This window comes from Camelus bactrianus, chromosome 2, assembly GCF_048773025.1.
Source record: "Camelus bactrianus isolate YW-2024 breed Bactrian camel chromosome 2, ASM4877302v1, whole genome shotgun sequence".
Lineage (NCBI taxonomy): Eukaryota > Metazoa > Chordata > Mammalia > Artiodactyla > Camelidae > Camelus > Camelus bactrianus.
Genome location: NC_133540.1, coordinates 127,905,305 through 127,931,295, shown reverse-complemented (window position 1 = coordinate 127,931,295; position 25,991 = coordinate 127,905,305). Strand labels below are relative to the sequence as shown.

At 36.8% G+C, this 25,991-nt stretch overlaps 1 protein-coding gene across 4 annotated transcripts in view; it reads right to left on the bottom strand.

The window, feature by feature from the left end:
* Window positions 1-3,508: 3,508 nt before the first annotated feature.
* Window positions 3,509-25,991, bottom strand: part of RAB28 (RAB28, member RAS oncogene family) — an 82,343-nt gene continuing 59,860 nt past the window's right edge. The window contains exons 5-8 of one of the 4 annotated variants that reach the window (XM_045508697.2): window positions 19,113-19,216; window positions 14,466-14,543; window positions 5,672-5,766; window positions 3,509-4,452 (exon numbers count right to left, since the gene is read on the bottom strand). In XM_045508697.2, coding sequence (XP_045364653.1) covers window positions 5,677-5,766; window positions 14,466-14,543; window positions 19,113-19,216 — 272 coding nt within the window. In that variant the 3' untranslated portion in view covers window positions 3,509-4,452; window positions 5,672-5,676. The other 3 variants (XM_045508698.2, XM_010972993.3, XM_074350249.1) reach the window with 3 other exon arrangements.

Genomic DNA, 25,991 nt, shown 5'->3' with positions numbered 1-25,991 from the left:
TTACCTTATACTGTTGACCCTGATTCCTGTTATCTGAAATCCCTGATTCTTCACTCACTGTTAAGCCACATCTTCCTATATTACAGTTTTATTGAAGCATTTAACCATCTGATTCCATTCCGATGAGTTATATGTGTACCTAGACTAAGACCTTAAGGACAAAATGCAGACATGTTCATCTCGACCTTTGGTGCCAAGCAAAGCCCCTGGTACATAACAGCCGCTTATGTAAGAACTAACAAGGAAATAAACTAACCCGAGCCAAAGTGACAGAGGAAACCGAGTCATGCTGTTACACAGTTCAAGCCTGCCTTGATCTGGGGCTCGATGTCAGGGAAGGGGCTTCTCCCCACGTCTCACCTCTGCTCCCTTGGCATGAGCTCTGGATTTGGGCAGGTTCTCCCTTCGTGTCCTCAAACCGGCTGCCAGTGCTGCTCACAGCTACAGCCTGTCTCATTCAAGTCCAGTGGGCAAAGAGTCATTTGGGAACTTCAGGGGATGAAAGCTTTCTTTTCTTTTTTCTCGTTTTTCAGAAACCTCAGCAAATGTCCCTTCCAGTTTCATTAGCTCTGATGGAGTTAGCTGAGCCAATCACTGAGACCAAGAGGAATTCATATCCTAATAGGTTTAAGCCAGTGAGAATCCATCCCTAGAGCTGTGAGTAGTTGAAAATGGAGGTGGGATCCACCGGGAAATCAGGACACTGTTGTTGGGAGAAGCGGTGACCTGACGCTGGGGAGGCCGCTGGCAGACGTCTACCACAACGCTCAGAAGGTCTGCATTTCCATTTTCTTTGAATCTTGCAACTGTTTTTCAGGATGTCCAACATTGCAGCAGTCACTGCATGGGTTATGGCCAGAAAACTTTTCTATTTTTAAATGACACACACACTATTATGCCCCATCACATTGTTTCAGTGATCGACTTTAAAGGGTCCTGGCTTACCTCCTCCTGGAATAATAAAGCAGTCACAGGAGTTCTTTGGGCCACTCCAAAAACCACTCCAGAGTGGTTTGCCACACATAATAGAGGGTGCACTTGAAAAGCAGCATCCAATGACCAGTTCTGGCTGAAAACTTTTGTGTTTTCAAAAGTTCAATAAGCAGCAGAAGTGACCACAATGTGTTTGAAACTTTATAGCTTGAGTCTTCAGGAGACAAAGTGCCTAAAACTAGATGGAAAGACTTATAATTTTTTAAATTAAAAACTGTAGACAGGAGAGGTAACAGTCAAAGTAAAAAAAGCATGAATCCTAGTTTTTTGTTTCAAAAATAAAACCCGAGGTATGGGGAAAATTGTAATATGGAATTCAGAAATCTGCTTTGGCCATATGCTTACTGCGTGTTCACTGCGCCTGCCTTCCCCGAGCCAGAAGGCCCTCAATGACCCTTCGAGCTTAGGATGGGACAGACATGAAACCAATGAGACCAACGGCAGGGGAGGCATTTTTCTGTCCTCCCTTCTGTGATCAGAGGGCAAACTTACCACCATGAGCCTCTCTAGACACACACCGCTTGCCAGTCTAGATGGTCGGCGTGAGAAAGTGGGTAGACCAGCACTGGCCGTCACCACTTCTCAGAAGAACACCTAGGCCTGATCAACATCTAGGAAGGTCAGCTGTGTGATCTCTACAAGGGGAAGGCAACCTAATTCAGTACTCGGCCGAGTGCATCCTCTCTCAGAAACGGTTTGTGTGGATCCTGGCTCTACCCTCAAGCAGGGATTTAGTGTACATCACTCACTGCAATGTCCTCGTACATAACAGGGACAATGACACCCTTCTCATAGTCTGGTGTGGAAATAAAACAGCTCCTGTGACAAGTGCCTGGAAATGTCCTGGGAGAGAAAACCTACAAAGCCATTCCCTCACCTGCCCCCTGTTCAGTGCCCTTCAGTGCTCTGACTTTTATAAACACACAACTGAAGTACCCTGGTCTGATCGCAGACCTTCTGTAGTTTCTCTCTGCCTCCTCCAGATGCCTGTACAATCATACGTACGTGTTAAGTCACACCTTTTAATATTGCAATAATTGGGACTGGAAAAAAAAACACTTTTAAAAATCTTCAAATTTTCACATAGATGTATAAATGACAAGAAATGATCAAAAAGGCATGGTCTTACCCCTTACTGAATGTAAAGCAGGGCAAATTTAGTTAACAGTAGACCTCAACCAACCACAGCTTTAAAGCAGCAGCAGCAACAACAAACATCTCTCCTATTAGACTGTACGGTCCTTGAGGGTTGAAATCTTTTATTCAACTTTATATTCTCCTAAACGGCTCCAGCCAACCGACCAGCATGTATCAGAAAGGTCTTGAAAGGAAGGATAAGCTGAACTATCCTGAAGGGCATGCCACCTCGAAAGGCTTAAAAAGGCTGCATAGTTGCTAGAAAGTGAAAAGCACAGAAATCAAAGTAGGGAAAGCTGGACTCACTGCCTAATGAGTGCAGCAGGCCCAATTTTCAAAATTTCTTAAATTTCAAATCACTCTTGAAAAAGTGTTACCCTGGCCAAGAGACAGAAGATCTCCTATACGGTCTATCCCTGTGATTTCATGACCTCAAGTTCCTTTTCTTTTTTAATTAAAAAACTACGCTCTTACCTGAGCGGCGCCCACCCTGGACAGCAAGGAGTGCCAGAAGCAGTCCCGCTCACCCGGCCTCAGGACTGCCAGGGTCGTCCCCACTTCTGGCAAGCTCCTTTCCTCTCCGACCTTCAGTTTCCCCCGCCACGCAAGATGTGAAACAACAAGGTTTCTAAAATCCCTTATAGCTGTAAAATTAGATGTCCAAAATTCCTGCACACATTTACGGCAAGTCTCCTCCAGGGAAGGCACCCTGACAGGCACTCCTGAAGGACGCAGGAGAGGACAGGGTCTGCCCTTCAACAGGCTCATCGTCTATGAACAGTAAAACACAAGGACACAGACAAGTGTGACCCAAGGCAGGAAGGGGTAATGGCCACCTGAGAGGTACTCACGTGGAACCTGCAGCTCTGGAGACGAGGACAGGCTTTGGAGGGGCAGCATTCACCGTTTCACGTGGCAAACACGGGGCACCCACGTGCCAGGCACTGGGCCTGAGCACACAAAACACAACACAACTCTACCAGGACAGAGCCCTGCCCTCGTGGTGCCTAGACGCCGGCTGGCAGAAGGCAGACATTGGGAGAAGGGGGAGGAATTCCAGGCAGAGGGGGCTTGCAGCAAAGACAGGAAGGCAGAGCTTCACAAGCACACAGGAGCGAGCCCACGGCTCTACTGGCGCACAGGCAGGCGGCGGGTGGAAGAGCAGTGTGAGGAAAGGTAGGGGGCAGGATGCCGCTGACATAGAGCCCTGAAATGCCGGGCTACGGAGTCCGGGTTTTAACTGGTCTAACAGAATCACCTAACAACTCTAAGTGACTCATGTCTATTAAACTTCACACAATCACTGGTCTGAATCCAAAGAATCTTTGTTTTTCTATAACTAAAGAATATGGCAGAAAGAAAATTCCCCCCCCCCAAAGTAATTTAAATAAATTTATTTGCAGGAGAAAAACATCTGAACATCAGGTACAGTCTGATCCACAATGATCCAACAATAGTCATAGCTCATCCTGGAAGTTCTCTTACGCAGCCTGCAGGAGGAAGTCCACTGGAGCAGCAGCTGGACGTTTATCAGAATTCACAAAGCCGTCTAACCTGAGTATCACACAATACATAATGACCATGATACAGTAACAAAAATACAATGTCAAATACTCACTATTTCGTGAGCTACAGCTACAATATAAACAATTTAGGCCCTTTCTTAAAAAAATGAAAAAAGTATTTCTATTATAGCTTTATTTCAAGCATTTTCAGTTAGATACAGCTTTACATATTTTTACTTACAATAGATAGCAAAAGAATGCCTTCTTAAGTATCTGTAGATAAAATATATTACTCGTTTAAATGTTTGCACTCCGAAGCATACTTTGCCAGGTATCAGTTCAGATAAGAGAATGAAACTGTGCTCTGGCAAAATCCTGGCTGATGGTCAAGACCTGGAGAGTTTTCATATTTGTTTAAAAAAATTTACATCGGGGAAAAAAGAAGTGAGGACATAAAGAGAACCAACATTATTCTTTTACAATGAAGCAGTCTACTTCCAGAGAATGGGCTTTCCATTCAAAGTGTGTGGTCCCGAAGCTGAATTCTTTCCAGTCCAAGGAGCTGCCTGCGGCTGTGAGGCAGCTCGTAATGATGAAGCGAGTTAAGAGGAAAGTGTTAACTGAACTACAGAGATGGTCACTGATAAAGCAAGTTCCTAGAGGTCCTCAGGCCCACACAGAGGCGAAGGGCAGCCAGAACTATCAATACAAAAGAAAAATGCGCTCACTGAACTGCACACATCGCGCTTCTAGGAGGGTTAACAGTTCTTGACATAGGTTCCTGGTTGTAGTTTACAATATCTGCCTTCACCACCCTCTGTCATAAAAGAAAACAGAGTTATTATCAGAACATTTCCAAAGAGCTCCTTAGAGTATATTTTTATTTTCTGAACTCTGGTGAACTCCTGATGATAGACATCATAAATGAAGCAGGAGCTGATATTAAAAGAATCATCCAGAACCAACTAAAGTCAAGCTGGGGTGTTTTTGGTTGGGGGAGGTTTGGTTTGTTGAAGGCTGTAACAGCAATTCTTTAATGGAGTCTTCTCTGGTTATGTGACACTAATAAAAAATCGGCAAATCAATATGAAAAATTAAACCCTGGTTATAATTTAAAGCAAAGGAATTAAAATTAGTCATTTACATATTTTAACTCTTAAGACTTCATCATTTCATAGTAAAAAATGTCATTATTAATATTTTCATAAGCCATTATTCCCAAACACAACTTTTAAAATGTTAATCAATTTGTGAGTTAGTGAGAAGAGTTATAAATATTAAAGAGATGTGACATATAAAGAAGAAATGTTCTGAGCAACCCAATTTTTAAAACTTTTTTAATTTTTAATACTTTTCTCACAAATCCCTAACTTACTTCCAAAACAGCTCACTATTAGGTTATGAATGACTCTAACAAAATATAGAATAATGAGAAATTTACAAAATTACCTTATATTTTTAAAATAATTTAAACCAAAAGACATTTTTAGCTCTTCCTTCCTTCCCACTAACACACACTTCAAGGAGTGTCTTAAATAATGAATTTAGCAATATATCCTAACAATCATCTCTAAGTAATAAATTTAAATTAAAACAAAATCCTTTACCATTTTCAACTTTTTTTCACTAAGTCTGCACATACAAGCAGACAAAGAAGGGTAATTCAAGGCAAATTTTTAAAATACTCTTTCAATTATCAGGCTATTTCAGGAAAAATGGTGAAGAATGAATAATGAAATAACTGCCTCAATTCTCCACTTCACTGCACATGTAATAAACACAACCATAAAGACAAATACGTTTGAAAGTAACTGAAATGTTATTTTAATTCGTTCCCAATTCCTTGTTTAAGTCGTAAGCCTCCTGACAAAAGATCGATTTTTCAAAGTTCTGAAACAGGACTTCTGCAATATTAATTCCCAATAATATACAACAATCATTTGAACATCTCTATTCATAAAGAATAAGGAACAAGACAGCATTCACTAGTCCTCCCCACCCACCTCCCCCCGAACTGCAAGTTTATTCATTAATACCTGCACTACTGTACTGAACAGATTCTACTCTGAGCAGAGCTGGTAAGTTGATGATCTTCTTCCGGGTACTTCACTATTTCTGCCCTGACAATACGCTGTCAATTCCGTACAACATAAACAACATGAAGAAGAGAAAAAAAGGAAAGAAAGAAAAAATGGAAAGTATATTCAATAACTGAAAATAGAAGGGAACACCAAAAGAGAAAAAGAAATATACACATAAATTTAAACATGTCACAAAAGAAACAGCAGAATATATGCATATAAAAGGAAAGAAAATGAACAAAGGTCCAACTGTTTACAATTCTAATTATTGAAATAGACATGTCTACTGAACCTCCCAGACAAGCTATGAGTTCTATTTCTAGTATCACGATTACAAACAATGCCCAGTATTTCAGAGGACAACAAAGAATTATGGGGCCTCTCCATGCTAAAGTGCAGTAAAAGTATTAATTCAACTTCCTTCAACAAACATTACTGAGGATCCACAATGTGCCAGTTACTCTACACAGGGAATGCATGGGTGAATTACACAGAATTTGTTCATCAATTCTGTGGAGCTACCGGGAAGAGAGCATGTACCCAGCTAACTGTCACACGAGATAAGTGCTTCACCAGGAGGCTTATAACATGTTGTGGGAACAAAGAGGAAAGAGTGGTTAATTTTCTTTGAAGATGGGGAGAGGACGCAGAAATCAGAGAAAGCTATATGTCATTTACAATTTTTACATTTAATAGTATTTATTACTTGTCAAAGATTTTCCTTTGATTCTCACTCCTCCTCCCCTCACAACCCTAACTTCCATGCTTCCAAATTCCATATAGAAATAAACAAGTTCAAAATACACTTCTCTGTCATTAAAAAAAAATCCTGACACACAATATTTAAGCACAACAGCTGTTGTTTTCAAATATCTAAGAGATTTGCTAAATAAAGGAATCAAAGTTAGGGTTTTTTATTGCTATAACCCTTAAGATGAAAAGACTACATATGACAAATATGGTAGAGATAACATGCTCCCCAAATTTTTTACACTTGAAACTATTCTCACTTTTTAAAATAATTTCAAATATTTTATTTCAGAAATACCTTCTTTCATAATAGCATCTACTAATTAGAAGAGAGAGAAAAACGTTAATCAGGCTGCTGCTTGGGATAATGTTTATAAAGCTTGGATAAACAAATGAGGGTAGAGGACAGGACGCTGCAGTGAGTGAGCCTTGGACGGGCTCTGCTCCAGTTCTCTGGCAGGCAGCATTAACTTCTGGACAAGGCTCATGATTTACTGGGCACTCAGCCTGATGCTATCAACAGAAGCATTACCAACTGCCACGTGAGGTATGAGGGGGTACGTCAGTGAAACTCTGAACACCATCATCTGGCCTCCCCCAAACCTAATTGTTTCATGCCAAACTATGGATTACAATAAAGAGAAAGGATTTTCATAATCAGTAAGCAACTCATTAATCCTCCAAAATGATGGTTTAAACCCTGTCCTATAAACACAACCAGGTTACTGACCTGTGGTCAAGACATTTTGGTCGAAGTATTGACTAACATAAATGACTTGGATTTTCATCAAGTTAATGAAGAACTAACAAGGCAACATCTTTCTTGGGGGCCTTGGCTGTTTGACATAAAGCTTTGTACAAAGTTTCTGAACTGGATGCCAGAACCAAAGCTCTGCAGATTCAAATCTTTGCTTTCGATGAGTTAAAAAGCATAATTTCCATGCTACAAGCTTCATGGTAGGTGATTTCACAGCAGTTGGCTTACTTACAAGTCATTCATTCATTGATGTTTTCAGAGAAAATGCTACCTACAAAACACCAACTTTGGAGCCACAAAGTCAATTATATTCTCTGCTACTAGTCAATCAAGTGAAAATAATGAAGTGGCCTTAAGAGAAGGGAGCTGTGTGATTCAGCACCAGATTAACTCTTACTCTTAAAGAGAATCTACAAGTGGATACCAGAAATGGAAGTGGTAGCTATCCACAAGGGTAAGCAAGAAGTCAGCCTCGGAGTTGAGATCGTAAGGTAGTAAGTAGTAGAGATGCTTGGGAAGACACTAAAGATAAATCTGGTCAAGTCTGCAACTGTATCTTAATCCAACAGTAGCATGTTTACCATTGCAAAAGTCATAGTTTTGTCATGCTCAGGGTATGTAGCAAACATAGTTTGACGGACTTTGATGGCTAAAACACCTGTCACTATCATTCGTTCAAAGCAAACCACTATTTTACATATTGAAGACATTCAGATAAATAACGTATAATCCCTGTTTTTGAGATGCATAAGAGTCTAGCATGGAAAACAGTTGTGTAAACTATTAAAGAATATTATGATACAAATTTAAGGTGCAACAAAATTATAGATTACCATTTAAAGCACTGCTATAGCATTTTTAAAAGCATGGTACTTTGCACACAGTAGGAGCTTAAAGAAAGCCACTCTCCTCTTTCTTCTGTATAATGCACCATTATACGCTACCAGTAACATTCACAACTTTGGGCAAGTTACTTTACCCCCTTGGTCTTCAAAATATCCTTATCTATAAGACACAAGGTTTTTCTGCAAGGTCTCTAAGATTCCATCTGGTTTTGAAATTATATGAAAAAATAAATTTAAAAAGTGAATAGAAAAAGGAAAAAATGGACTATGATTTGACATGGGTCTTAGTAACATTTTTTTGGAACTGTCTCCTCCTCAGGCAAGGGAAGTGAAAGCAAAATAAACAAATGGGGCCTAATCAGACTTAAAATTTTGTAGATATTGACAGGCATATGCAGAATAGATAAACAAGATTATACTGTATAGCACAGGGAAATATATACAAGATCTTGTGGTAGCTCACAGCAAAAAAAAAAAAAGTGACAATGAATATATGTATATTCACGTATAACAGAAAAATTGTGCTCTACCCTGGAATTTGACACAACATTGTAAAACGACTATAACTTAATAAAAAAAATGTTAAAAAAAAAAGCTTATGCAGAGTGAAGGCAATCATCAAAAAAATGAAAAGGCCTCCTACTGAATGGGAGAAGCTATTTGCAAATGATAAGTCTGATAAAGGGTTAATATCAAAAATAAATAAAGAACTCATACAACTCAATATCAAAAAATCAAACAGATTTAAAAATGGGCAAAAGAGACCTGAGTAGACATTTTTCCACAAAAGACATACTGATACCCAACAGATACATGAAAAGATGCTCAACACTGCTAATCATCAAGAATATGCAAATCAAACCACAATGAGATATAACTTCACACCTGTCAGAATGACTATTGTCAAAAAGACAAGAAATGACAAGTGTGGGCAAGGATGTGGAGAAAAGGGAACACTTGTGCACTGCTGGTGGGAATGTAAACTCATGCAGCCACTATGGAGAATAGTATGGAGGTTCCCCAAAAAACTAAAAATAGAACTACCACATGATCCAGCAATTCTACTCCTGGGTATATAGCTAAAGAAAACAAAAACACTAATTTGAAAAGATACATGCACCCCAATGTTCAAAGCAGTATTATTTACAATAACCAAGCTATGGAAGTCACCTAAGTGTCCATCAACAGATGAATGGATAAAGAAGATGTGATATATACATATATACACAGTGGAATATTACTCAGTCATAAAAAGAATGAAATTTTGCCATTTGTAACAACATGGATGAACCTGGAGGTTATTATGTTTAGTGAAGTAAGTCAGACAGAGAAAAACAAATATTGTATGTTTTCACTCACGTGTAGAATCTAAAAAATAAACTAATATAACAAAACAGAAACAGACTCACAGATATGGAGAACAAACTAATGGTTACCAGTGGGGAGAGGGAAGAGGGAAGGGAAAAGACAGGGGAAGGGGATTAAGAGGTACAAACTACTAGGTATAAAATAAGTAAAATACAAGGATGTAACGTACAACACAGGGGATATGGCCAATTTTTAAAATAAGTTTATATGGATAATCTGTAAACATATCGAATCACTATGTTGTATACCTGAAACCAATGTTTTTTTTAACTTCAGTTAAAAAAAAGAGAAACTAATGCATACCTATTTCAAACCAAACAAAGTCATAGCTTATTAACTGGCCAGTGAAAATGTCAAAGCTTAAAAATGTATTAAGAACTCTTAACGCCAGGTATATAGGACAAACCCTCCTTGCAATTCAGACTGAAAGAGATAAGACATAGAACTATGCATTTTCTTTTTAGATTATTTAATGTATTATTAAAGAGCTGAATGCTGGAGTTCCTCAGAGAATAGCACTTCTAAATTTATTTCTTCTAAAGGTTTGACTCCTTTGTAAACAAAACATCTGGGATGGAGTAATAGCCCAGTTGGCAGAGAGCACGCTGCACGAGGTGCCTGGTTTGATCCCCAGTAAAAGAAAGAAAGAAAGGAAGAAAGGAAGAAAGAGAAATGAGAAAATCTCAACAGTCTGGGAAACTTTGACATTTGTTAACAACTAGTCCCAACTTTCACACTATCAGAGGAGCGTAGGTGGGGACAGAAAAGAGGTGAATAGATAAATGACGCAAATAAAACCACTAACTAATTGAGAACTGTAAAAAAAAAAAAAAAAGGCATCAGAGCATACTTAACTGTTTAAATATCTGCCTGCCCTCATGTATTCTGGGAGCTCCTTGAGGACAAGGAATTTAACTTAGTCATCTCTGTATCACCAGATTTTAGTGTCCTGGCACAAAGTAAACCCTCAAAAAATGTCTGCTGTATTAATAAACTGCATTCCCTTTCTTTTCTCCCTCTTCCCTTCCTTGCAAAACTTGTAGTGTGTTGATAGCTCATTTTATATGACTCTCAAACAGGAACAATCTAGGTTAGAACTAAAATAGCAAAATCTCTTTAAATAATCAGTGAATGGAACCAAGACTAAAACCTTATTATAAATATTTATGTCACAAATGAAGTTACTATAGTGTCTATTTCTATGTGACTGGTGAGTCTACAATCTAGCTCCTTCTGTATAAAGTAATACAAAACACTTTCAAATGTGACACCAAATTCCCTCAGGAGCCCCTCAAATGACATAAAAATCACAGAAAACAGGTGTACACACTCTCTCTCCCTCCCTTTCCTCCCTGCTCCCCAACCACATTCTGTATATATAAAATCTGAACTTCTTTGCTTTTAAATGAACTTTCAGAAGATATCACATGAAGAGGTGCTCAACATCACTAATCATCAAATTAAAATTACAATGAGACATCACTTCACACCTGTTAGAATGGCTGTCATCAAGAATATAAGAGATAAGTGTTGGAAATGATGTGGAGCAAAGGAAACCCTCGTGCACTGCTGGTGGAAATGTAAATTTGTGCAGCCACTGTGGAAAACAGTATGGAATTTCCTCAAAAAGTTAAAAATAGAATTACCACACCATCTAGCAATTACATTTCTGGGTATTTATCCAAAGAAAATGAAACAATAAATCAAAAAGACATATGCACCCCCAAGTTCACTGTAGCATTATTTACAATATACAAGATATGGAAACAACCTAAGTGTCCAGTGACAGGTGAATGAATAAAGAAAACGTGGGGGTAAGTATATATACAGTGTAATATTATTCAGGCATGAGAAAGGAGGACATCTTGCTATTTGTGAAAAAATGGATGGACTTGGAGCACATTGTGTTAAATGAGATAAGTCAGACAGAGAAAGTATGATATTACTTAGATGTGGAATTTTAAAAAGCCAAATTTGTAAAAACATAGAATAAAATGGTGGTTCCCAGAGGATGGGGAGATAAGACAAATGTTGTTTAAGAGTACAAACTTACAATGATTAGTAAATAAGCCCTAGAAATATAATGCACAGTACAATGATTATAGATAGCAATATTGTTTTATAACCATCAAACTTGCTAAGAGATTAGAACTTACTTATTCTAACTACTAAAAAGGATAATTATGTAATGTAATAGAGGTGCTAATTATTGCCACAATGACAATCATATTACAATATATAGCCGTATCAAATTAACATGTTATATACCTCTTAGATTTATACAGTGTTATACATCAAATATCATTTCAATAAAAAATAACACTGTGCTCAACACACAGTAAGTACCTTCCTATAAATGAATCTTTTTTAAAAAAATCAACTTTAAAAAAATGTTTCCACTGAGAAATGGTAAATGTGAGATAAATAATTCAACTGTCAAAGGCACCAAATTCACTAGTTTTGGGAATGGAGACTGAAGTTCCCACACACAAAGGATTCTGATGAACATAATACAGGAAGGTTCTAGTAGCTTGAATTCATCCTTTAATGAATGAATTCAAAGTAAACACCAAGAAACTGAAGACTGAATTAAACCTCACAGCATAATAAACAAGACGGGGTGCACTAACAAACAAGGAGGGGTGCACAGGGAGGGTAGAGAGCTATGCAGTTAACACATCTGATACTGCTTTAGTTAAAACATGCTTAGGTGTCAAGTCCATCTCTAAAGTCTAAACAGTAAGTTTCTGGCTCTTATGACCTAGAGCGAGCTAAAAATATTAGTAAAACTTCTCTAAAATTCTGCCTTTCAAAAGTATCTGCGTCAGTCCACCTCTCTGGAGTTACCCTGAACCCGAGCACGCCGTGGAGCTCCGATGGCAGCCTGTGTTGCACCAGCACACCCTCCCCCCTAGGGAGGGATCACCAATCATTGCGTCTCCCCCTTTTTCAGCTCCACTAGGAGAGAAATCTCAATGTGATCTTGGACTTCTCCCTTCTATCCAGTCATTCCACAAGTCTTACTGATTCTTCTTTGAAATGTCTCTCTTACATTCATTCTTTCCTTCGACTCGGATTTTGGTCCTTATCACATGAGGGCAGTAACCCAATCTCTTTGCTTCAATCTCTTTCTCATCCATTCACACACAAAAAAATCCCATTAGATTAATCCTACCTAAAATCTGCTTTCATTTATTTCCCTGCTTAAAAAATTATTTCCCACTGTCAATATGTGAGATAAAATTTATCAACTTGGCATTTGTAAACCTCCATAATCTTTTCTGAAATTCCCTTCACACTGTAACATAAATGGTCATTTATTTAACCAAACTGCTCTTCTGTTTCCAAAATACAAACTAAGCTTTTCAGCTTGTTCATACCAACTTCTTTTTCAATTCCCCACTCCAAATCCTCAGTAAATCTTCCCCCAATATGGAAGACTGAAAATACTAGGCACACTGCCGTCCGATAGGCCTGAGTTCAAATCCTGGCTCCACCACTGCCTAACCATAGATTTGCAGATCAAGTTACTTAACCTCTCCACAGTTTCAGTTTCCTAACCTTAAAGTGATGAACTGCCACCTGCCCCACAGAGTTATTATGAGGATTAAATGAGATAACACAGTGCCTGGCACATAATACATTACTTTTCCTCACTAAAGGCAGGGACTGCATCTTAAACTCTTTTAATTTCCTCTGGATCCACCACTAAACCACATTTGTAATACATGATCAATAAATCATTTGTGACTGTTTGATAATCATTCATGGACTATCTGATTAACCAGGGACAAACATCATTTAGAAAATGAAGCTAAAAATCAGAGGAATCACTCGACCTCTGCGGCCTGCCAAGTTCTGTGCAATCAAGCAAATCACGGTGATTTCTCTTTCTTGTATCCATTCTCCTAGACCAAAACCAAGTAACTATTTTTGTGTCTGGGAGCAATTTATATGGCATAAATATCTGAACATTGTGCCTAGCCATAGTAAGTGCTGAAATAAACATTTTTTGTATAATGAGAAATAACAAGTTGCAGATTTCCAGAGTTCCAAATATTTTAATGAAGTCCTAGAAATAGCCACAGCAGCGTAACAATTTTCAATTGCTATTTTCTCAAATTGTTATAAACCACCCCCCACACACACACACAGAGTGACCATGAAAATAAGACACAGAACTAACTCCAAAAGAAGTAAAGAAAAATTTAAGGATGGGGAAATATCATTATACCTTTTTAGCTGCAAGGAGCAGGAACGCAGTGGAAGGGATTGAGGAAAAATGTAATTTATTTGTTGCTTCTAAGCAAATCACTTCCGAAGCTTAACCTTATAGGCTTTTGTTCTGAGTTTCGTTCAATCAAATGTGAATTGGCTAGTGTAGTAGTATTTTTAAATGCTTGATCATTGGTATTCACGTTTATTTCTTAGTTAAGAGAATTGTCTAGGAATAGTAAAAGAATTCGGAAATCCTCAATAATTAATACCATTATTAAATTAACAATAAAATAATAAATATCATTAATTACTATTAAAATCAGTATCATTACAGTGGAGGATGTTTTAGAGAGGAACAGAGAACAAGACTTTAGAAAAAATAATGTTTTACCAAAGCAAACATGGAAGATGCCAAATGGAGTAAATTCTTACTAATTAAGATAAACTTTGATAAATAGTTGGGATTTGATATGAAATACAAAAAGAATATTGTACAGTAATCTAGGAAGAAGAACTTAATGAAGTACAAAACAATATGGTCAGTATCTTAACTCATTATATAACCACTGATGAAATTTTTATTATAGTAATCTAATTTCTTCCAACACAAAGGACAAAATGCAGTTTCAAGGGTATCATAATTTGGCAAAAGTTAACATCCTCCATCTTCTGCACAAACCATAATTCACACACACAATCTATTTCTAGGGCTTTTTGGAATATGTACATAAATGTGAAAGGATTCAGGGTGAAAATTAATGTCATTTAAGAAATAAATTATTTTTTTAAATATAAAGTTCAATATAATCACCTGTGACTGTTCTATTTCTGCTTTGTTTAACTTGATTCCAAGGATTTCAGCAGCAACTTTCTGAAAACACAGGAAGACCTACATAACAAAAATAGGTTTAAATGATTTAAAACAGGCATGCTTAAGTTACTTTCAAGTAAATTGAACTTTCTAAAAAATGATAAACAGCAAGAACTGCAAAACTATGATGTACCAGGTTATTCCAAAAATAGCTTTGTCAAATACTGCAACATTTTAAGTGTAATAATTTTTCTAAATGATTAAACCGTAATTTGGAAATTCATACAATTCACTGAACTGGTTTAAACATACACAAATCACTCTTTTAAATATTTAACATAAGATAATTAATTACAGATACCACATTTTAAAAAAACTATTAGCATAACAAACTCCCGTAAGTCCTGAAGAAAATGAGGGTCAAGCAGTCTGTACCACCTGTATGAAGTCCTCACTGGCAGTTCTACACTGGCCTTTTGATCTGGCATTAGCTTTATCTTAAAAGGTCTTACTTTCTAACCTTTCAATCCTCTCTTTGTGCTTCTCACCAATTTTAATAAATTCTCCGTATCTCTTGAGCAAAACAACTTAGTAATCTTTACTGTATTTTATCAAACAGAAAAGGAGCAGTATACTCCATTATCATTAAACAAAAACCTACAAAGACTTTTCTATAAACAGCCTTTCGTACATAGGAGGTTTATGCTGGGTCCACTATGACTCCTAGAGCTCCACTCCAGTCACTGACTGCTACACATAACTTGTCTTTGCTTCTAAGTGTCCTATCATATTCTTATCCCTACTTATGATTACTTACTGAATATTTATTGCAACTATACTAATTTAATTTTGATTTCTAATCAAAAAGAGATACATGTCCTCGAAAGGCTTACATCATTTCTACCCCAAAGAGCATTATATAGTATAGTTCACTGATGGTCAATGTTCAAGGAGAAACAGGAAAGTTAGTGTGGTGGAATGGAGAGAAAGAGGATTGTAAAAGAAAATTACCAAAGAGAATAAGAGTGTACAAATCACGTAAGTAAGATCTGGTAGGCTACTGGAAGGACTCTGACTTTTTCTCTGAGTAAAGTGGAGGGTGGTTTGATGTGACTTCTATTTTTAACAAGGTCGACCTGGTTGCTGTATTTAGTTTTCACTTCAGAAATCAAGGTACAAAAAGAGAAAACAGCAAGGATACTAATGTAAGAGATGATGGAGGCTTGGAACAAAGTGGTAGCAGTGGAGATGGTAAGAAATAGTCACTAGATTATGGATATATTTTGAAAGTAGAACCAACAGGACTTGGTAATAGATAGATGTAGTGTGTGAAAGAAAGAGAGGAGTCAAGGATGACTCCAGAATTTTCTTGGCTTTAGCAACTGGTAGAAGATCTGCCATTCCTGAAGTGGGGAAGATTGTGAGAGATTTGAGGGGAGAATATCAAGAGTTCAGGACCTGAATTAAACCAGAACTACCAATTAGACATATAAGCAAAGGTGCTGGGGTACATGAGTGTGGAGTTCAGGGAAGAGGTCTGGTCAAGGCCATGAGACTAGACGAGTTCACTAAAGGAATGAGATTTTAAAAAAAGATACCCAAGAACCGAGCCCTAGAGCACTCCAATATTTAGAAGACAGAAGGATAAGAAGGAATCTGCAGAGGGGACCAAGAGAGCAGTCTGCAAGGCAGGAGGTAAGCCAGGAGGGGTGGTATCCTGGAAGCTGACTGAAGAAAATATTTCAAAGTGGAGAGAGTGATCAACTATTTTATATGCTGCAGCTAAGTCAAGTAAGATGAGGACTAAGAACTGACCACTAAATTTAACAAAAAGGAGGTCACTGGTAACCTTAATAGGAGCATTTTGGGTGAAACACGGGACCAAATTATGACTGGAACTGTTGAAGAGAAGTTGGGAGGAGAGAACTGGAGACAACTCTTTCAAAATATTCCACTGGTAAGTGGCAGAAGAAAGAATAGCTAAAGATGTGGGATCAAGGGTTTTCTTGTATTTAAGATAAGAGAAGTCATAATATTTTGTATACTGATAGAATAACCTGGGAGACAAAAAAAGACGCAGGAGAGAGTGAGAACTGCTAAGCGATGTTTGCTACTAGGCAATGAGAAATGGGACTAATGCACAATGGAGGAAATGACTAGGAGCACAGACAGCGCACCCCATAGTAACCGCAGAGAAGACAGAAGATACAGATGTGGGGTGGGAAGGAGAGCTGGGGTAGATGTGGTGGCAGAAGTATGTGAAAGTCGATTTCTGTTTGTCAAATTTCTTATAAAATAAAGAACGAGGGCGTCAGCTGAGAGAATGGACGAGGAAGTTTTGAAGATTTGAGGAGAGAAGAGAAGCTATGAAATAGCCATCTGGGTGAGGGAGAGAGATAGTGGGATATGGACACTTACTGAGCAGCACTAGGGCCCACTTGAAGTGACTGACTGTGAACTTTAAGTGAAACCTCCACCATGCCTCTGTTTTCTCTGATCACGTTCAAACCCATGAGTGCAGCCACATAAAGGTGGGGGCTTGGTTTAAGGCAGCCCAATGAGTCAGATAACGTGAACGAGGGGAAAGGGAACTGACAGGATGTGCTTGGCTGGCCATGACATTTAAGTTAGGAAGAGAGGAAAATGAGGACATGAAAGGAAATTAGGGACACTGAAAAAGTGTTAGGATCAGTGTCTTGTAGGTCCTGCACGGGTTGCAGACTGACTGGGTTAGGGCACTCAAGGTTGTGAGCTGGAAAGACAGAAGGTGGTCAGCGATTAGGATGCGTGATATGCAATATGAGGTAACAGAAAGGCTGCGGTGTTTTGTAAAGACAATGCACGGGAGTGAGTGGCTGAGGTGGGGTGGAGAACAGACAAAGATGCCAAATCACTAAGAATTATGACAAAGGTAGTATCAGGGAAAGCACAGTAAGCCAGAAACTCAGCTTCTCAAGCAACAAAGGGAAGTAACCTGGGAATGGAGATGACTAAAAGCCTCAAAGTGATTTCACAAGAACAAACCATCTCAAAGTTACACTTAACAAGAAAACAATAAGAATTTTTAAAGGTGGTTCAACATAAGTACACAAAAAATATTAAATGGTTAAACACAAGCTAAAATACTGAAAGGTAACATAATTCCAAAATGACAGAAGACCCCTAGGAAGATACGTGCGGGTGAAAGCCCAGTCCGTGGGTGGACTTACCAAGGAGTACTGATGTTATTATTTTTTTAATGACATGTACGGGTATGTGCCCGTGTCTGCACCACCCTGGGGGAAAGCGCTCCAAGAGGTCACATTTTTAAATGTTATACCCCCCAAAAGATTAAATACCCTTATATTACTTAGTATTTATCCCAACCATAAAAACCATCAAGGACATCATAAAGGAAAAACACCAGAAAGATTAAACCACAGAAAAAAAAATACAAACTTCCTTTGGTTGAAAATGCCAAGAAAATTAAGTCAAATAAAAATCTGGGCAGTGGAGAGTATCTGCAAAAATTATGACAAATGGCTGTTATCCCCACCTTAAAAATGGTCACAGAAAACTTTAAAAAGCAATAGAAAATTATAAACACACAATAAGCAGAAAATTAATAAGTAATAAAAAATTTTAAATTTCCACTTCAGTAGCAGTCAAAGAAATTCAAATTTACATAGCCAAAAAAAATTAGTTTTTCCTACCAAATGGACAAAGATTTAAGAATAAATAAATCCTGAATGTTAAAAAAGAGTACAGTGATACGGTGCTCACACAATGCTGGTGGTGATATAAATTAACTTAGGCTTTCTGGCAGTAATTTATCAATAGGTTTCAATTATCTTTCAAGGAGTCTATTCCAAAGAAAAAATCAAAACATCAAAAATTATGGACAAAATTTTACATTAAAATTTTGCAAAATTTAACAACATCCCGAACTTGGAAGTAATCTACATGCCCAACAATAGGTACCTGGTTGAATAAATTTTTGAACATTTATTTAATGATTTCTTAAATCTAATGGATTATTAAATCTATTTAGTAATATTAAGTGACATGATAAAATTTTCTACAGATAAATACATTAAAAAGTAAAACACAACCTTATTTCTATATTATAACCTCAATTTTGTTAAATAAATATTTAACATGGTTAATATGGTGAGCCCTAGATTGTCAATCCTTAGGTTTACAAATCCTACCTCCACCCTTATTCTGTGTACCCTGGACCCCTACTACATAACCTCTCTAAGACTATTCTATAAAACAGAGAGAATCACAGTAGTACAGTGCCCATCACAAAGTACGCACACAGTAAATGCAGTCCCTTGACAGTAGGACTAGTATTTGTGAGCATCAGAAAAATAAGACTGGAAGGAATCATATGAGGTCATCTCCGAATGCTGGAGATTATGAATAGTTTATATTCTTTTTGACTTTCATATTTTTTTAATTCCTTAAAATAACCGTGAAATTATGTTAAATGAATTACAAGAGAAATACAAACAGAATACCCATGCTATATCTAACCTAACATATTTCATGTCTTCATAGGAATTAACTTGTTCCAAAAGTTAAGTAATAGAAGTATACTTCCTATGAATATTAGTATATAAAAGTAAAACAATTGTAATATTCAGTATTCATTATTTTACTTACAGAGTCTCCTGTCTTCGCTGAGACGAAGTGGCTACTAAAACCATTTTCCTGGCAAAACCTTAAGTGTTTTTCGGGTTTTACTGTTCGCATGTGCTCCAAATCAACTAGAAAGGGGAACAAAAACAGAGAACAAAATTCAACATTAGAGTCAATCAATATATTTTTTAACATATTTAGATTTGACCTATTTTCCAATACTGTACCACCGCTTAGATATTAGCTGTGTAATCTTGAGCAATTCTTTTTAGCCTCTTTATGCCTGTCTCTAAATCTAAAAACTGGGAATAACAAATACACCTATCATATAGAGTTCCTTGAGAATTAATCCATGCTTAGTGCACAATGGCCAGAACGTGATAAGCACTCAAAAATGAAAGCTATCGTTCTTGTTATCCGTATACTTCAGGCACACTGATGACACTCAAAACAGGTCTACTTAGTATAACGTGTTGACACACAGTGATTAATTGAAAAATGCACTTTCCCAAGCACGTTTGGTTTGAAACAGTTTAATTTAATAATTAGAACAGTTCTACAATCTCTATGAACTTTAATGTTACACAAATACATTAGTACTTTTCTGCTAAAAAAAAAATCACCATTTCATTGTACATTTATTTTATTTACAGCCATGGTTTCATTTCACAAAGATACAGCTCATTTGCTTTTCAAAATTAAAAGTATCCATTTTGAAAGTAGTAATTGGCCAGGATATACTTCCTTGAATAGTTGTAGGTGCTTTAAAGCAAAGCACAGTACTCATGTCCAACACTGGTTTTATCCAGCACAGACTAATTTTTTAGTGATCCTTTATTGAACAGTTTCTCTTTTTACAACACTACAGACCCTATAAGGGTGTTGACTCAATGCCGTCAAATTATAAGGCAAATATATTCACAGGATTTAAGGACAACTAGGCTCTTTGAGTCAATATAGGAAAAAAAAACTTAAACTGATTTCCTGAGGAAGGGACCCAACTGACTTGTAAAAACTTGTAAATTTGCAAATCTAGTAAGCCTACATAATAGTGCCAATTGATTACCAACTAAAAAATGCTCTCATACTACGTAAAAGGCTTTATTTAAAATTAGATTGAAGGTTTCTAGTTTGTAAGCTCAGGACATCCTTCTCTAGGAGATTTTTGATCTAGTGGGGGATTCCTGAGTCCCGTTTATATTGCTTAACTTGGATAATATGCAGCTTTTTTATTTTCTGGCCACAAGTTGCTGTTCCTTAAACATCACTGAGACCTTATTTACAAGAAGAGGCCAAAAAATGTCCAGATACCACAGGCATCAATTTGAGAAGACTAAAATACTAAGCTATTAGCACTGACATTTATACATCTAGTTTATCATAATATTGAAGTTAAAATACTTTCCTAATTCAACAAGAGTAGAACAAATCATGTCACTAGGAAAATTCCCCAATGAAATCCCTTTCCAATAAAAAAAAGAAAGTCTGTAATTCAACGAGTGGGTGCATTTGTCTTTTCTAATGAAATAGTCCATCATTGTTGTGTCTTTTCCTTCTTTTTTTTTCTTCTCTCCCTCTCCCCCACCCACACCCCACAACTCCTCACTACCACATAAGTTTATCTATATAGCAATGGGAGATTTACTATCCAAGCAAAAGTTTTTTCCTAGCAAAGGTAACTATGAGAGACTAATACTATCACTGATCAATTGAAAAAAATTATTCAATAAACATTTATTGAGTACTTGTTATGTACCAAGCACTGTGGTAAGCTGTGAGAAGCCAAAGATGAAAAAGTTCAATCCAGGTCCTAAAAAAGTCACCACCAGTACTATGAACATAAAAAGACGGTTAAGAATCATAAAAGTTATTTTAAGTAACTAAGATTCTGACAAATGAGACAGAAGATACAAAAAAGGCCCTCACAGAAGGCCTTGACTACAAAGGCTTCCTCTACTGTGTTAGAATTCAGTGGGCAGCATTTAAGAGGACTCAAGTTGCTAGAGGACTTCATTCTAAATAATTCAGAAATGTAAATTTTGAAGATGAAGGTACAGTGACATACTAGTGAATTCTTTCTCTTCTTCTATTCTTGAGAGTGTCCTTAAAATTACTGTCCAGTATTCATCTGATGGGCCTGAGGTAACAGTCTTCCTGCTGTGACTGAGTTTCCCTTAGTCCTTCAGTGAACCAAGTCGCTATGCTAGCTCTCGTATTGTATCTTGAAAACGGAATTAAAATCTCCTAATAGCAGTAATACACGATCACTTCCCAAATACTCAGAAAAACAATTATGGAAATGATACAAGAAATGCCACTAACTAGAGACAACTACTGTTAACATTTTGGTGTTTATCCTTCCAATTATCTAAGCAACTGAAGGACAAAGGCATTAACATTGTAACATGCAATTTCTTTCAGCTCAATCATACTACAGCTTGCTTAAACATGTGCCTAACAATTTCAGTGGATGAACACTTTATCAATCATTCATTCATTTGTTCAACAAATCTGAGTGCCTACTATGGCCAGGCAGCGTCCTAGGTGCTACAGGTATAACAATGAGCTTACATTTTAATGAAGAGAAAGAGACCAACAAGTAAAGTATATAGTATGGCAAATGCTGATACACCTAATGCGGAAAACAAGGGGGTACGTGAGAGGAAGTGCTATTTAAATAGGCAGGTCAAAGACCTTATGAAGACTAAGGAGCAAGGAAACCTGGGGAGGAGCCTTCCAAGCAGAGGAAGCTACAGTGAAAGGCCCTAAAGGAAGAATACATTTAGCAGATTCAGAGAAAAGCCAGGAGGCCAGGGTGGCTGAAAAGACTCAGAAAGAGAGGGAAACAGCAGGAAATGAGGCTTAAAAAGCCAGGAACCATATTACGCAGGGTGGGTAGGTCTCTGTAAGAAACGTGAGAAGAAACATGGGTGGTTGTGAGGAAAAAAAAGATGCAATCTGATCTACATTTTAAAAGGTTTTTTTGGACTGCTTTGTTGAGAATAAACTACAGTCAAACGTAAAGCAGAGAAGCCACTGAGGAGGTTATAGTAAAAATTTAGGAAAGAGAAGATGGTAGTTTGGACAAGAGTGAGAGCAACAGAGATGATAAAAAGTGGGGCTGAGTCTCAATATGATTTTTGGAATAAAAAGTGAGTAAGAAATGCTAATAGATTTGACATGGGATGTAAAAGATATGGAGAAGTCACTTGAAGATAGTTAACCTGAATATTAAATGAGACAGTGTTTTGTAGGTTTTGTTCCAGTCATATTCAGCTGTATGAATGGAGGTGCTTCGTAGATAAACATTTGCATTTAAGTAGAGCTGTGGTTTTCCCAACCATGTACAATTACTAAAAAGAAAGGCAGGTAACTGAAGATAATAAATGCAAGGGAGTGATTATGTTGATGGAGCATGGAATCTAAGCTGGGTAAGGAGGGGGTTCAGGAAAATGAAAAATTGCTAAGATCAACTGATGTTAAGGTCTTGTGTGGTTTAAAAATTATTGGAGTTGGGTTACCAAAGGAAGTGAGCTAGAAGGACAAGAGATAATAGACTGTGGTGGATGAAATTGATATTGACGTCATGGACAGGGTACAGAAACTTATACTGACTAGGTCTTCAGAATAACTATGGTAAGTGTAGATGGGGGAGTCAAGATTGTTGCAGATGAGAAATTCAAGAAACTGACAGACCAAAGTATTAGAAGGATAATCTGTATGGATACTGAGATTACCAAGAATCATGAAAGCAATAGTGATGGAGTGACTGTGACCCAACAGTCAAAATCTTCAAGAAACTCAAGGCAGTGATTCAAGGGTTGGTTGAAAACTCCAACAAATATAAGTAGCAGGAGGTATAATCATGCAGCTTGATATTCAAATCTAAGGATTTTTAGGAAAGATGAAGGAGAATGATCTGGAAAGAGCAATATGTAACAAGAAGGTCATCTACCTCACCTCCAGTACTAGTGATAAGGAGGGACCTCAACATCTGAAACAGCTTCAGGAGAAGGCAGTACTGTCCTTATGGGAGAGCCAAGTGACAGAAGTAGTGTAAAAACTTTTGTTCAAGGAAGATGTTGAGAATATAAGAATTTTACTGATGTCTTATTTGTAAATTCATGAAGGCCCAATGGAAAGATCTCAGAAGTTACAGAAGGACAAAACTGGGGTCTGAAAAGCAGATGACAGAGCCATATAGGATAAGAGTGCAGGAGATAAATCAACAACATCCATGGCAAAGGCTTTCCCAGGCAGCTGAAATAAATGAGTAAAAAGCATGAAGATGAAAAAAATTCTAAGACTGCATTAGACAGACAAGAAATCCAAATTTTATACTGTCAAAACCAACTGTGCAAAAAAAAAAAAAAAAATCACTTGGCTTACTCAGCTTGACCTGGACATTAAAATGGAAAGAAAGAAAAAAAGTTACCAAGCTACCAAGTCTGGGGGGTGGGGTATAGCTCAGTGGTAGAGTGTGTGCTTAGCATGCAGAGGTCCTAAGTTCAATCCCCTGCACCTCCATTAAAAAAACAAATAAATCTAATTACCCCCCAAAAAAAAGATTAAAAAAAAAAAGACAAAAACAAACAAATAAAAAAAAGATACTAAGTCTATCTGCCATGTTCTTAAAATCACATGGTACATGAAATAGAAGTCTAAGAGAATCCAATTAATTTTGGCTAACAAGAATAATTTTGATATAACTTGTAAAGTTGTTTGAAAGAGTAATATGTATAATTTTTAGTTTAATATATTTTAAAAATACAAATTACAGTATTTCATATTTTATAATTTAGGTTTACAGCAAGAAAGAGATACTAACAAAAGCACATTTCAGGGCTTCCTGGAATATTAACAATCCAGTAAGAAGTAAATTTTTCTCAGAAATATGACTAATAATTAAATTTTCCAGAATATTATGCCATCTTAAAGGCCTTTTATAATGTTTCACATAAACCTGTGAAAACATTATTCAATCTCAGTGTGCAAAGAGATGCAACTGAAAAAAAAAAAAAATGGAGCACTGAGGTTTGCCTTTCAAAATATAAAAAAAAAAGAGAGAGAATACCCAGTGCTGATGAGAGCTGGTACTACTGGCTTTCTGAAAAGCAATTCAGAAAATGTGTGTTGAGCTTTTCAAACATTTCTGCTTTATGACCACGTAACACAATTTGAGAGAGTTTATCTTGAGGAACACATTAGGGATGTATAATAAGAATTAAAAATTAAGATCTTCACCACAGAGTTATTGTTATATAAAAAATCATGGAAGCAATATAAATGTCCCCAAACAGAAATACAGTTAAATTATAATACAACCACATAATACAATACTCTCTGACCATTCAAAATCATGAACTCGAAGACTATTAAGTGAGATCTTGGCAATGATTTTTGAGATTTGACACCGAAAGCAAAGGAAACTAAATCAAAAATGAACAGTGGGACCACATCAAATTAAAAAGCTTTCAAAAGGAAACTATCGACAAAATGCAAAGGCGACCTACAGAACAGAAGAAAATATTTGCAAATCATATATCTGAAAAGGGATTAACATCAAAAAAACTCAAGAATTGTATGAAAATAATTGTATGAAACAAACAATCCAATTAAAAACATGGGCAAAGGAAATGAAGACTGTTTTTTTTGAAAGAAGACATAAATGGCCTACAGTTACATGCAAAGATGCTCACATCACTAATCATCAGGGAAACACAAATCAAAACCACAATGAGCTGTCATCTCACACCTGTTAGAATGACTATCATGAAAAAGACAAGAGATTCCAAATGTCAGTAAGGATGTGGGGAAAAGGGAACTCTTTTGCACTGCAGGTGGGAATGTTAATTGGTACAGTCACTATGGAAAACAGTATGAAGGTTCTTCAAAAACTTAAAAATAGAACTACCATGTGATCTAGCACTCTCACTTCTGGGTATATAACCAAAGGAAATAAAAACAGAATCTCAGTGAGATATCTGCACTCTCACATTTACTGCATCATTATTCATAATAGCCAAGACATAGAAACAACCTTGATGTCCATCAAAAAATATGGATACAAAAGATGTGATACATACATGTATATACAATGGAGTATTATTCAGCCATGAGAAAGAAGGAAATCCTTCCATTTGCAACAGCGTGCCTGAAACCTGAGGGCATTATGCTAAGTAGAAATAAGTCAGATAGAGAACGACAAGTGCTGTATGGTATCACTTACATACAGAATCTTAAAAAGCCAAATTCACAAAAACAGAGTAGAATGGTGATTATCAGGGGCTGAGGATTAGGGGAAGTGTGGAGATGTTAGTCACAGGGTATAAATTTCCAATTATAAGGCAAATATGTTCTGGGATTCTAATGTACACATTGTGATTATAGTTAACAATACTATACTACATATTTGAAAGTTGCTGAGAGTAAATCTTAAATGTTCTCACCACAAAAATGTTAATTATGTGAGGTGATGATGGTAGTAATCACTGTGCAATATATAAGTGTATCAAACACACTGTACACCTTAAACTTATACCATGTTATATGTCAGTTATGTATCAGTAAAGCTGGGAAAAAAGACTATCAAGTGAAATACACAACAGCACAGGATGTTAAATAGTACAAAATTGCATACAATAAAACTCCTTTGTAAGCATAATATGTATGTATAAATGTGCATAAATAAATGGCAAGAAAAATACACTTGTGTTTTTAAAATAAAATTTTTAAAAATTAAAATTGAGAAAAATAAAATTTTTAAATAACAGCTTTTGTTTTGAACTATCCTTTCAAGGATGTTTGTGTGGCAATCAACCTACATAGAGAAAAAGTGTCTCCCCCAGGGATAAGGTGTAAGTTTGTTTGTCTAGTATAATAAAATAGCATCTCCCTCCAGAG